The 12038-nt window shown below is 39.8% G+C and overlaps 1 protein-coding gene across 3 annotated transcripts in view; it reads right to left on the reverse strand.

Annotated features, from left to right (window-relative positions):
• LMAN1L (lectin, mannose binding 1 like) overlaps positions 1–12038 on the reverse strand; it is a 35513-nt gene that overhangs the window by 3877 nt on the left and 19598 nt on the right. Inside the window, exons 12-13 of one of the 3 annotated variants that reach the window (XM_072147894.1) lie at positions 8731–8852; positions 530–670 (exon numbers count right to left, since the gene is read on the reverse strand). In XM_072147894.1, the coding sequence (XP_072003995.1) occupies positions 530–670; positions 8731–8852 (263 nt within the window). Of the gene's footprint in view, positions 1–529; positions 671–7332; positions 7393–8730; positions 8853–12038 lie in introns of all 3 variants that reach the window. The other 2 variants (XM_072147895.1, XM_072147896.1) reach the window with 2 other exon arrangements.

Consider the following 12038-nt stretch of genomic DNA (forward strand, 5'->3'; position numbering starts at 1 on the left):
AAGCCCATGACATTTTGTGAATCATAAAAGCAAACTATTTAAGCTCCATTTTGTGATTAATGACATTGAGTTTTTCTGTATTCATTTATTTATAGCATTATGGTTTTTGTATCAGATGTTCATATTGCTGGAATACCCCTTTAAGATTTTGGGATATCCTATGTATGTGAAAAGACCTCCTTAAAAAGGAACTGTCACCCAGTTTTGAGACCCTAAACCAACGGGAACTACAATCAGGAATTTATACAAATATATCTAACAGCTCCATAAATAACAAGTAATAATGACATATTTAAAATGACTATTTATTTGATTCTTTTTTTATACTTTTAAGGTGCAACATCCCTTTACTTACTGTTTATTGCAAAAGGAAGTAGTTAACAAGACTCTGAAATTAAAATAGGATGGGTAAAAGGGAGGGAGCAGGAAATTTTCTCTCTCCAGATGGAACCCCTAAATAAAACACCATCTGTGACCAGAATATATTAATGACAGCTTTGGCAGGTTCCTATGCTAAATAGTCGCTTACTTATCACTTTGTACAGATTGTTTCAGGGATCCAACAAGATGTCTGGTATTGACAGGGCTATACCACGATCTTTCTGGCCAAGCAGCAGGGAAACATTTCCTGTGCCGTATCACCGAATGGTATAGAATGGAACAGTCTGTCCTTAGGAGAAAAACATGAGCATGTGGTAAAGTAAAGAAACATAGTTTTGATCTTCATGGCTCATGCTGCATTATGACCTACAGCAGATGGGTATAGGACTAACTAGTGTCCTGATCTCTAAGTATTTTCTCCTAAAAAAGCAAAAGCTACCCTCTAGAAGAAAACATACTTACTTACTTTACGTAACTTAAAGAAACTTAATTAAATTTGTGTATAATCCCTGTAAAATATACGCCTACTGACAAAAGCAAAAACACACCAAGAACGAGTTGTTGGGATTGAATTACACATTTATGTGTGAATGTATAAACATTCAAATGTTTATTGGCGTAACAACAGCTTTAGCAGGATGGGTCCGCATTGAACAGGGGCCCGGGATGGATGGTGGAACCAAGAGCTGTGCCAGCTGCCCATTCTCCCACCCGCTGCCCGCACAACCACCAAAGCTTCCACTTCCCTGCCAGCACAGCTGCCCACACCCTCCTGCCCGACGGCACTACCGCCCCCTTCTCCCAGCCCAGGAGCACAGCCCTCTCCGCTCTAGCCCCCCACCGGAAGACACAGACTCATGAACACCCACCTGTCAGCGCGGTCTCCCAAACTCCGCCTGCCAGATGGAACAGCTGGCAGCCTGCAAGCACCATCTCCGCCCAGACAATGGAAAAAGCAAGTATTATGTATCTGTGTATATGCATATATATGTATGTATATGTATATATACACTCACCGGCCACTTTATTAGGTACACCTGTCCAACTGCTCGTTAACACTTACTTTCTAATCAGCCAATCACATGGCGGCAACTTAGTGCATTTAGGCATGTAGACATGGTCAAGACAATCTCCTGCAGTTCAAACCGAGCATCAGTATGGGGAAGAAAGGTGATTTGAGTGCCTTTGAACGTGGCATGGTTGTTGGTGCCAGAAGGGCTGGTCTGAGTATTTCAGAAACTGCTGATCTATTGGGATTTTCACGCACAACCATCTCTAGGGTTTACAGAGAATGGTCCGAAAAAGAAAAAACATCCAGTGAGCGGCAGTTCTGTGGGTGGAAATGCCTTGTTGATGCCAGAGGAGAATGGGCAGACTGTTTCGAGCCGATAGAAAGGCAACAGTGACTCAAATCGCCACCCGTTACAACCAAGGTAGGCAGAAGAGCATCTCTGAACGCACAGTGCGTCGAACTTTGAGGCAGATGGGCTACAGCAGCAGAAGACCACACCGGGTGCCACTCCTTTCAGCTAAGAACAGGAAACTGAGGCTACAATTTGCACAAGCTCATCGAAATTGGACAGTAGAAGATTGGAAAAACGTTGCCTGGTCTGATGAATCTCGATTTCTGCTGCGACATTCGGATGGTAGGGTCAGAATTTGGCGTCAACAACATGAAAGCATGGATCCATCCTGCCTTGTATCAACGGTTCAGGCTGGTGGTGTTGGTGTCATGGTGTGTGGAATATTTTCTTGGCACTCTTTGGGCCCCTTGGTACCAATTGAGCATCGTTGCCACAGCCACAGCCTACCTGAGTATTGTTGCTGACCATGTCCATCCCTTTATGACCACAATGTACCCAACATCTGATGGCTACTTTCAGCAGGATAATGCGCCATGTCATAAAGCTGGAATCATCTCAGACTGGTTTCTTGAACATGACAATGAGTTCACTGTACTCAAATGGCCTCCACAGTCACCAGATCTCAAATCAATAGAGCATCTTTGGGATGTGGTGGAACGGGAGATTCGCATCATGGATGTGCAGCCGACAAATCTGCGGCAACTGTGTGATGCCATCATGTCAATATGGACCAATATCTCTGAGGAATGCTTCCAGCAACTTGTTGAATCTATACATACTGTATGTGTGTATATTCTGTATGACTTTGTACATAAATGTCTGTGTATAAGTGTATACATGTATGTATGTGTGTACAAGTATATAAAAGTGAGTATGAGTGTTGAACTTTATGTATGTATAGAATATAAATTCCTAGTTATGTGTGTATTGAATATACACTCCTAGTTTACACCCCTGTTTATTAGGGAAAAACTGTGGAATAGAAAAGAGGCTCTATTACCTCTCTAGCCTGGAAAGAAGTAGTGATATGGTTTAATATGGTAGCATACGGGTTCTGTGTTATGACAAAGCTGGTGTTTCAACTAGTCCTATTAATGCTAAACTCATCATAAATCTGGAGACCAGACAGGCCAAGGAAATGTTAGAATCTGTCAGAGACAATCCTAGTAAAACCTTTCTGGGTGACCATTATGCTGTTAAAAATTGCAAGATGGAAAACCCGCCATACAAAGCAACACACATGGGGCCACATTTATTGTGTTTGCGCCAGTTTTCTGTCTGACTTTGCACTGAGAAGAATATGCAAACTGCTTGCACATGTATTTTTAAAGTGTCTGCCCCGTTTTTGTCACAGCTGCGCTGTGTCCGACAAAACAGAAAAAATGTTCACCCTCACAGATGGGACCTCACATTACTTTCAACACCGTCTAATCTCCTTGTCATATTGTCCTAGATTGTATGTAGCTAGTCAAAGTAAGGTTACAGCTTCTCTCAGTCCAATGATGCACCCGCCGCCACTCTAAGGGAGGATTTATCACAACTGACTGTCTCATTTGGACCTCTTTTTCTCAACTGAGAAGTCACACCTGAGACAAATAGGTAAAAAATAGAAGACACCAGACAACATGGTGATAAATCCCCACCAATGTCTGCCACCTGGGCAAAATGGCCTTGTGTATGTTTTGTCTACCAGACCAGTCACTAACTGGTACAGTATCCAAAAGTAGCTAATGGGATGGAGTTGAAGAAAGATTTGTCCACGCCGAGTATCAAATCATACTAAACCAAATATTTTCCTGCAACAACTTGCAGGAAACATACAGTTTCAAACAAAATCATATCCTCATCCTGATGTACAGTGATGTCAAATTCATATCTGATAGCTGAGTTTGAAGTATGTGTGGGCCACTGAACTAGGATATGCTCAGCTCTGGCCACATCTACCCAAAGTCAGATAAAAATAATTGCATCATGGGAACAAAATCACAGATAAATGAGAGAAAAATACACATTGCGACAACATCACGTTAATAGAAAAAAAAACATAGACTATTTGCTTAATATGAAAGGCAAAACTAAATAGTGATATGATAGTGTTAATAAAAACATAAATGAACACAATTGAGGCTGGTTTGTAAGTGAGACCCAGAGGATACTTTGTTTTAAGAATTAATATGCAGTATAAGTAAAGGAAATCAACCACTTAAAAAGCAAAAAAACATCTGGATACTCACCTGCTCTCCTCTTCATCTTGATCGCTACGCTGTCCTCTGCTAAGCTCGATGCGCCGGGATCACCTAGAAAAGAAACTGTGCGGGGACAAGATGTCCTGTGCTTCAGGCTGCTAATTATGCACGTCCCGCATATCCCTCTCCTATGCTGGGAGTGGGAGGTGAAGTCATGTGTAAGGTGTGAAGGAAGGTGCTGGGGCCTCCATAATTAGCAGCTCAGAGCTCTGGACAACCTGGCCCCATGCTCTGTGCTGCTAATTATAAGTTTCTTTTCTAGGTGATCCCGTCTGTATGTATCCCGTCGGTATGTCTACCTTGTTTTTCCTCAAGTAGTTTGATGCCCCCAAAATATTTATTTTGTATGTTTAGAGTAGGAGTACATCCATATACATATTCAGGAATGCAAATATCAGATCAGACATACTGTAAATTGCACATTGTCTAGGATTACATAATTATCCTATATAAATAAATGGCTTTTCACCATATATTGACAATTAATACACCTAGTTGTGTCAGCCACATATTCTATTGGGCTTAGACTGATATAAGTTTGAGGTTAACATCCGACTCAATGTTTTATATCTTTTGGAAACACCCATATCAGTACTTACCTTCATGCTGCCGGCAGTTCCGCAACTTGCTCCGCTTGGGTTTCTGCAGTGATGCTGTCATCATGTACGCTGGGGTTATAAGGAGACTGCAAGCAGTGGCATCTCTGCTGGTGGCCTCTCTGATATTTAATCTTTATTGAAGCAACAGGTGCAATGGCGGCACAGGCTCCATGGTCTCTGCCTCTTCAGTGGTGGAGGAGGCCCACACCTAACTCAGGCAGATATGGGCCTCCTTCGGGCCCAGTCACGGATGCGCACACTGCAACTGTGATTGTTAAGGCCCTGATGTTACTCCTTCTTTATGGATCTTAGCCAGTTTGTCTTTATAACTAACAATGTACTGAATTAAAGTCTACAATAGGTTTGTTTTTCTGATAATATTCTCATTTATCCGTCAAAAAGAGAGAAATCTAAAAAAGTATTTAATAAAGAAATGTTGGATATTGTTGCATTTGGCTGCAGTCATTTAGTTGTTCAATCTGTTGCCTATTTTCTGCTGGCTGATTCAGATGCATAACATGCAGCTGTGAAAGTTTATTTCCTAATGGAAAAAAAGCTGTGGAAGTTGTTATTCTACAAGGGCCTACAAGAAAACTGCCATGAGTAAAACACAAGAATTAAAGTATTTTCTATCAATTAATTCCTATTTCTTTTGGGTGTCACAATGCATATACATATTAAAAATAATAAACTAAAACTTTGTATACCTCTATACTAAATTGAAGAACCCTTGAATTTCTGTGGGTGCTGCAATGCTGACCTATATGAGATAAATCATTAAGCCCCATTTCATATCTCAGCTTTGCCTTCAGTTTTTGCAGCAGTTATTTGCAGCAGCTATTTGCAGCAGTTATTGGGAACCAAAATTTGGTGAAATGACTATACAGAGCTAATGTATAATGGAAAGACTTGCTAGACTTGTAGAATGGAAAGACCACTCCTGTTTTTGGCTCCCATTAACTAAAATAAATATCCGAAGACTTAACAGAGATGTGAATTGGGCTTAGTATATTAAATGTAATGCTACTAAATAAATGGATATGTTTTTTTTAGTAAAACAACACTTATAGGTCTTAGAACAGTGTGATTTGATCTGGAGTCTGAGTAATAGTTGTTGCTTCTTCAGTAAAAAAGAAGTCAACATTTAAAGTGTGAAGTGTGATCTGAGGATCTGATGTTCTTTTGAAAGAATTACTACACAACTATAGTAAATATACAAGTTACCGTATCTTATTTTTGTATGGCTTTATGAGGAAACACTGTATGAAGATGTTTTCCTACCAAGTACTACAAGCCCCTAGCCGCTGAGCCACTGTAGGCTCAATAAAAAGGCAAATTCCCCCCAATATTCTGCAGGTTGTTAGAGTTTTGCTACTGATTGTTCACATTACACAAATCACACACTTTTTCTTAACTTTTTTGCCAATTTATTTTTTCTCCTTAATAAATTAAACTGATCTAGCAGCTGTTCTGAGCCCTTCTGTCATCTCCAAATGTCAACAGACTCATAAAACAGTTTGGCTTCCTCCCAGAAATACGACAAGGAACCAACAAATTATTGACTGACTCGCCAAAACATCCTTATTATCCTTTCCAGCTGCAACATGGGATATTAAAGGTTATAAAATGACTACACAGTGTTATCGGAAACCTTTATGTGACAAGAAAGAGGATAACGCACTCCTACAGGCAGATGGATTGTGTAGACAATAGGGCACATGTATCTGAAGTCTGGTTTTGTGCCTCTCCTTTTTTTTGGTATGACTTTTTTCTGGTCAAATGTATCTTATTGGTTTTTTCCTTATTAATATATCAGGCATTTGAGGAGTCCCAAAAAGGTCCTTTTCTAAAAAGTCACAATTTCCACATCTGGAATCGGGTGATAACTAAAGGAACAATGCAGAAAACGCAACCATGGAGATCTTTGAAAGGAGATTGTTATAGGTGCAAAAAAAATTGCAATGACAAGTCAGAAATAAAGAAGAAAAAGCCAAGGCAAAAACTAGATACAAGTGCTCCAATGTGTACAATAAACCTTGTCACTTACATGTGATCTGAAATATGACCACTGTACAGAGATCAAAAAGTTGTCCTTTGTTTGAGGTATTTATTTTATCCATTTTAACGTTGTTTTTTAATTATCTAAGAGAGTGTAGAGAAGACAGTTTTCTGGGTCCAGCCTGCCATGTCTATCTGAGGCAGATAACTCGGACACTGAACATTTGTTTGGCTCTGATTGCATAATGAAACCACAAATTCGCATGTTGAGATCATTCTGCTTTTCCGTCTGTTCTCTCTAAACTCATGGTCTAGTTTATTTTCAGAAATTTAAAAAGAAAAAATATAAGAGATAATAGAGAATTAAATGCACATTTGTTCTATTAGTGACAGATTGTATGACAAACTTCACGATTACAAATGGATTGTAATTATAATTAGAAAAGAGCAATCTGTTATACTTTGTATCTAAAGGTGGATTCAAATCTCAGACATTTACAACATATTTACAGGATTATATCTATTATATAGATTTGTTTACAGCCTGTTGTACCCACACCTATCACCTGAGCAATTGGAGGTGGTCGGTCATGTGAAGCTTCCTTCATTCACTTTTATGAAAGTACAAAAATCTGTTAGCTTACAAGGGTGTTTGAAGAACATGGAGAGAGCTGCACTTTCTAGGCGGCTTCTCCATTTACAGGAGCTGTTAAATAACTCTATTCCAAAGGAACTACTGCCTACCGTGTAATTCATATACAGAGAGCGATGGAGGGTTGAAGACAGAAGAATGGGATGTCTATTCTGTATTTCAAGGGGAAAATAAGAGGTTAGATAGCCATGTGTTCAGTAAAAAGGAAATATACACTACAAAGATTGCTTACAGAGGCATCTCCACAGACATATTACTAAAGACAATTCACCATTTTCATGATTGCTCCTTTCATGTAATATCCAGAATAAGATGAAGATGTCCGCTTTTGTCCATATACATTGTAACACCTGTCCATAGATTGTGTCTTCCTTGCAATGTAGTTTTTTTTAGGCCCCTACTTTAGTATGGTAATATTATTGCTTTGAATTGCACTGTAATGCACTGGAATACGATGTGTTATTGCTGTTTTAATACAGTTATGTGGAGTTAGGCACCTTATAGGCAGTTAAGTCCCAACAGTACGAGAGTTAGACAGTAGTAATTAGAGGGACAGTGGCAGCAGTACCTGCATATGCAAGAGTTTACCACAGGCATCTACATCCAACTGAGGTCATGGAAGGAGACACCAGGACTGCACTAGTGGATCACCTTCAGAATGTCTTTGAGACTTTAAGGGTCTGTACCAACAATTTAAGTTATAAGCTAATAAGTGTGTTACTGGGGCACCTGCAACCCAAGTCTCGGGTCACAGGCGCACCCGTGTATCCCTGGGTCTCTCACTGCAGCAGCTGCATGGTCACTCACCTGTCCACACTCCAGCAATGGCTCCTGTGGTCCAGCGAGCACGTCCCCACCTCCTAGTTAGCGCGCTCGCAAGGTTTTGTGAATATTAAAGGGCCAACGTGCCACTAATTTGGGCTGGTCAGGCGCAGCTCTGATATATAGCCTGCCTCTTCCTTTGTGCCCTGTTGCCTGAGAGAAAGTGTGTATTGATGTATTGAGACTATCTGTTGTGACCTCTGCTCTGTTTCCTGACCTCTCTCCCGTTGGGCGTCGTGCGCCCATTGCCATCTATGGGGGACGTATATCGACCGTATATACTTCGCCCGTATATACGTCCACCATACGGCAGTGTGAATATAGCCTAAGAGCCAGGAGATTACTATGCACAGTCAGGTGTGTGGCACTGACATACTTGTAGTTACACTGTTGAGCTCTAAGCAGCCAGAGAACAAGGGATAAACCTGGTAACCATGACACGAGAGCTACAAGCTCAGCTCTCCCCTACCTACCCTTAAACAGTAATTCTGCACACATCATAAAATAACAAAGATTCCCTTGAAACTCTCGCTCAAACATAGCGAAAGCTGGGATTAAGATGAAGAGAAGCGGAGGTGAGTATATCTAGATTTAAAAAAAAAAATAACTGGTTGATTTCCTTTAAGATTATTCATGGTATTAAGAAGTAAAAAATAAAAAAATCTCACCTGTAAAAGAGAAGAGCTACTGTGCAGACACTCTGAAGAAAGAGAAATGTCAGGAACACTCCACTGGACAAACAGGAAGACTGAGCATTGCTTGAGGGACAAGGGGATGTACGTGAACTGGCCTAGAAAAAAAAGAAACCTATCAGTAAATCTATATTATGTAGCTATGCATTAGACCCCGTGCAAGCGGCTGTATGTGGTCTGTGGTCCACAAAAAAACTGTACTAACAGACCTGTTTTCCACTACCGGTTTACCTACTGAAGTAGCATGGACATGAATCCGTTCTAAGGGCTCATTCACATGGCCGTCTGCGGGGACGTAGATGCGGCCGCAAATTTGCGGCCGCATGTATGTCCCCATAGACGGCAATAGTGGCGCGGCGCAGATACGGTGCCACAAATGTGTGGCACCGATCCAGGCCGCACACCGCAAAAAGATAGAGCATGCTCTATCTTTCGGCGTGTGTGCGGCCGTGCGCTGCTATTCTCTATGGAGGGAGGAGGGGTCACCTCCTACTCCTCTCCAGCACACTCCAGCGGGCATACCGCATGTGAATGGACCCTAAAAAGCTGAGACTAGACACTTGTTAATCAAACATAGCTCGTTAGAAAGGCAACATATAAAAACAGGCAGTATTTAGTGTTTAATCTATGTTTTCTCTATAAAATCATTATTCTTTATAGTAAAGCATAATTTAAAGGGGTTCTGTTATCAGATTTAACCCCATTTAAATAAAAAATGCATAAAATGTTCTTTCTAAAATCCCCTTTTTCATGTGAAATCACACCTGTTTACCTACAAAAAAATCACCACCAATGTCATGTGAAAATGAGGAAAGTTTAGAAGCTGGAGGTGGAGGGGGTAGTCACTGCAGATGGTTTAATAGTACTTTGGTGTCATATTAAAATGAAGGATCTCATCTTTCACCAAATGGGAAACTTCAGGCTTTCAAACTTCTCCCATAAGGAATTTCAACTTTAAGAGGATTCTCATTTTTACGATATAGTGTTAGTATAGTATAGTACTACTATTTTACCAAGCTACAGTACTACTTTGGCAAGCTATAAAATAATCAGGAGAAGTCAGGAGAACATTGTGATGATACAAAAAAATCCTAATATTTGGGGAGAGTTTTTTTCTCTTACTTATGCTTGCTTGTTGTTTTCTTTTTTTTTGTTCTTCAATATGTCTAGGGCAACTCGTGATGACACCACACTAGGTGGCGAAACATGTCGGGGGGGGGGGGGCAATATTAGGTTTTAATACAGATAGCAAGGGAGAGCTGTTGAACAAATAGGGTCAGCCAGTGAATTGTTGATTGTGAATGGGTTGTGATTGTAAGGGGAAAAAAGGAGTAAGTCAGTCAGCGGCTATTAAATTCCAGAAAGAACTAGGTGTACGTATTGGAACATGCCTAATAGTCCAGTCTGGTGAGATCAGAATTGAGGATACTCACAAGACAATAATGAATGCCAATGAGCATCCTAATAACTAATATACATGTAGGCATGATACAAACTAGGATATGTTCCAGTGATCGCGTATAAAACCTATCCTTCCACCTCCCCTTTCTTCTCCTCCATTTGAGATGCTATCATAATGGAGGGATAAGGAAGATATCCCACCTGTAAAACAGCTGTTAATAAGCACATCAGAAATATCTACTGTCAACACCCTCACCCTAATTATTTTTGTTTTATCTCTTTCAAGTATTTTAATCTCTTAATTAAAGGTTATATTTTAATAGCGTAAAAAATGGTCTAACGGCACTTTTGGTAACACCTAACCCCAAGTCTAATACGATCTTAAAAAATAGATTCTTATCATGGCAGCTTGTATCTGAATCTGTACACAAACTGACTTAAAGGGTAACTGTAAAGTTACTTTACAACAAATAGTTTTAGCACTGCTGGAGAGCACCTTTGACAACAATTACAACGATGCCTGAATCATGTTTCTGGCTTCTTCCTATCCTGAGATGAGAGGGATAGTAAATATAAGAGGGTATCTGTAATATCCTCTCAGCTTTTCCTAAAATGGGCGGGACTTCCTGGCTGTTACATCTTCTATGGGCAATGATGCCAATAGCACTCAAGGTATTCACATGAACATGCACAAACAGCTCAGTCAATGAGGATACAGAATCAGTGTTACTGCTTGTACAGAAATCTATTGCGGAGCAAGGCAGGGAATATAGAGAGCACTGGATCTCTGTATCATACAGTAATCTACTAGATCAAAAAGAAAAAGGTATATTAAGGGTGCATTTACATGTGGCATTAAAGCATGCAGTTTCACACATCAGAACAATTGAGAAGAGGATATTTGCCTGATTACATAGCTGTTAACATTGCATGTTTACATAGTGTTAGCATATGATAATATAGTATTAACATATGTATTTGTTAATACAATGTTAACATATGCAATAACATTATGTTAACATAGAATTTGTCAACAGCCATTTAATCAGTCAAATTTTCTCTTCTCAGATGTTCTGATGTGTTTGGAAATGCATGCGTTACTGCCGCTTGTGAAGGACCCCTAAAACTTGTTCACCTACACTATAAAAAAACATAGGAATAAAAAGATGAACACATGGCAGCATTACAGATATATATATATATATATATATATATATATATATATATATATATATAGTGAAACCTCTCCAGAAGACCACCACTCTGAGAGGACCCCTCACTAAAAGACGTTTTAAAAAAAATATGTTTGCCATTATACTCCATGGAAGATTCCTCCTATCTGTAGACCAGCACCTTCCTGTGCAAAGTGATCTGATCCGGTGTGTGCAGGATCTGATCCATTCATGAGAACTGATACATACACATTTCTACTATATCCAAACTTTCAAACACCAACAGCTCCGCTACATACCATTCCTGTTATGTAATTGGATTACCTAAAGCATGTGATTAGTCACATGCTTATGAGATTACAAAAGGTCCTGGCACACTGATAAGGAGTGTGCATGTGCTAGTGATCCCTCCCAACAACAACTACCGACCCTCCTCTCCTCCGTATATCTATGGAATCACAAGGTAACTGTTAGCTTCCTGCTTGTTAGCTGACCAATGGCTGCAGATTGCTAATGAGTGTAAATTAGTGAATTGCTTATTTTGGTTTAGTGCAGAGCTAAGCAAAAGTTTTTATATTTTACAGTTATGCTTTAAGATATTGCTGACTACATAACTTGTGGTGCTGACACCTTTTACAAGGAGAAGGCATGTTAAAATACATTTTTTAAAAAAATACATACGTAAATTAAAATAAAAAAACTCAGATGATA

This window comes from Engystomops pustulosus, chromosome 4, assembly GCF_040894005.1.
Source record: "Engystomops pustulosus chromosome 4, aEngPut4.maternal, whole genome shotgun sequence".
In the NCBI taxonomy this organism is placed as follows: Eukaryota; Metazoa; Chordata; class Amphibia; order Anura; family Leptodactylidae; genus Engystomops; species Engystomops pustulosus.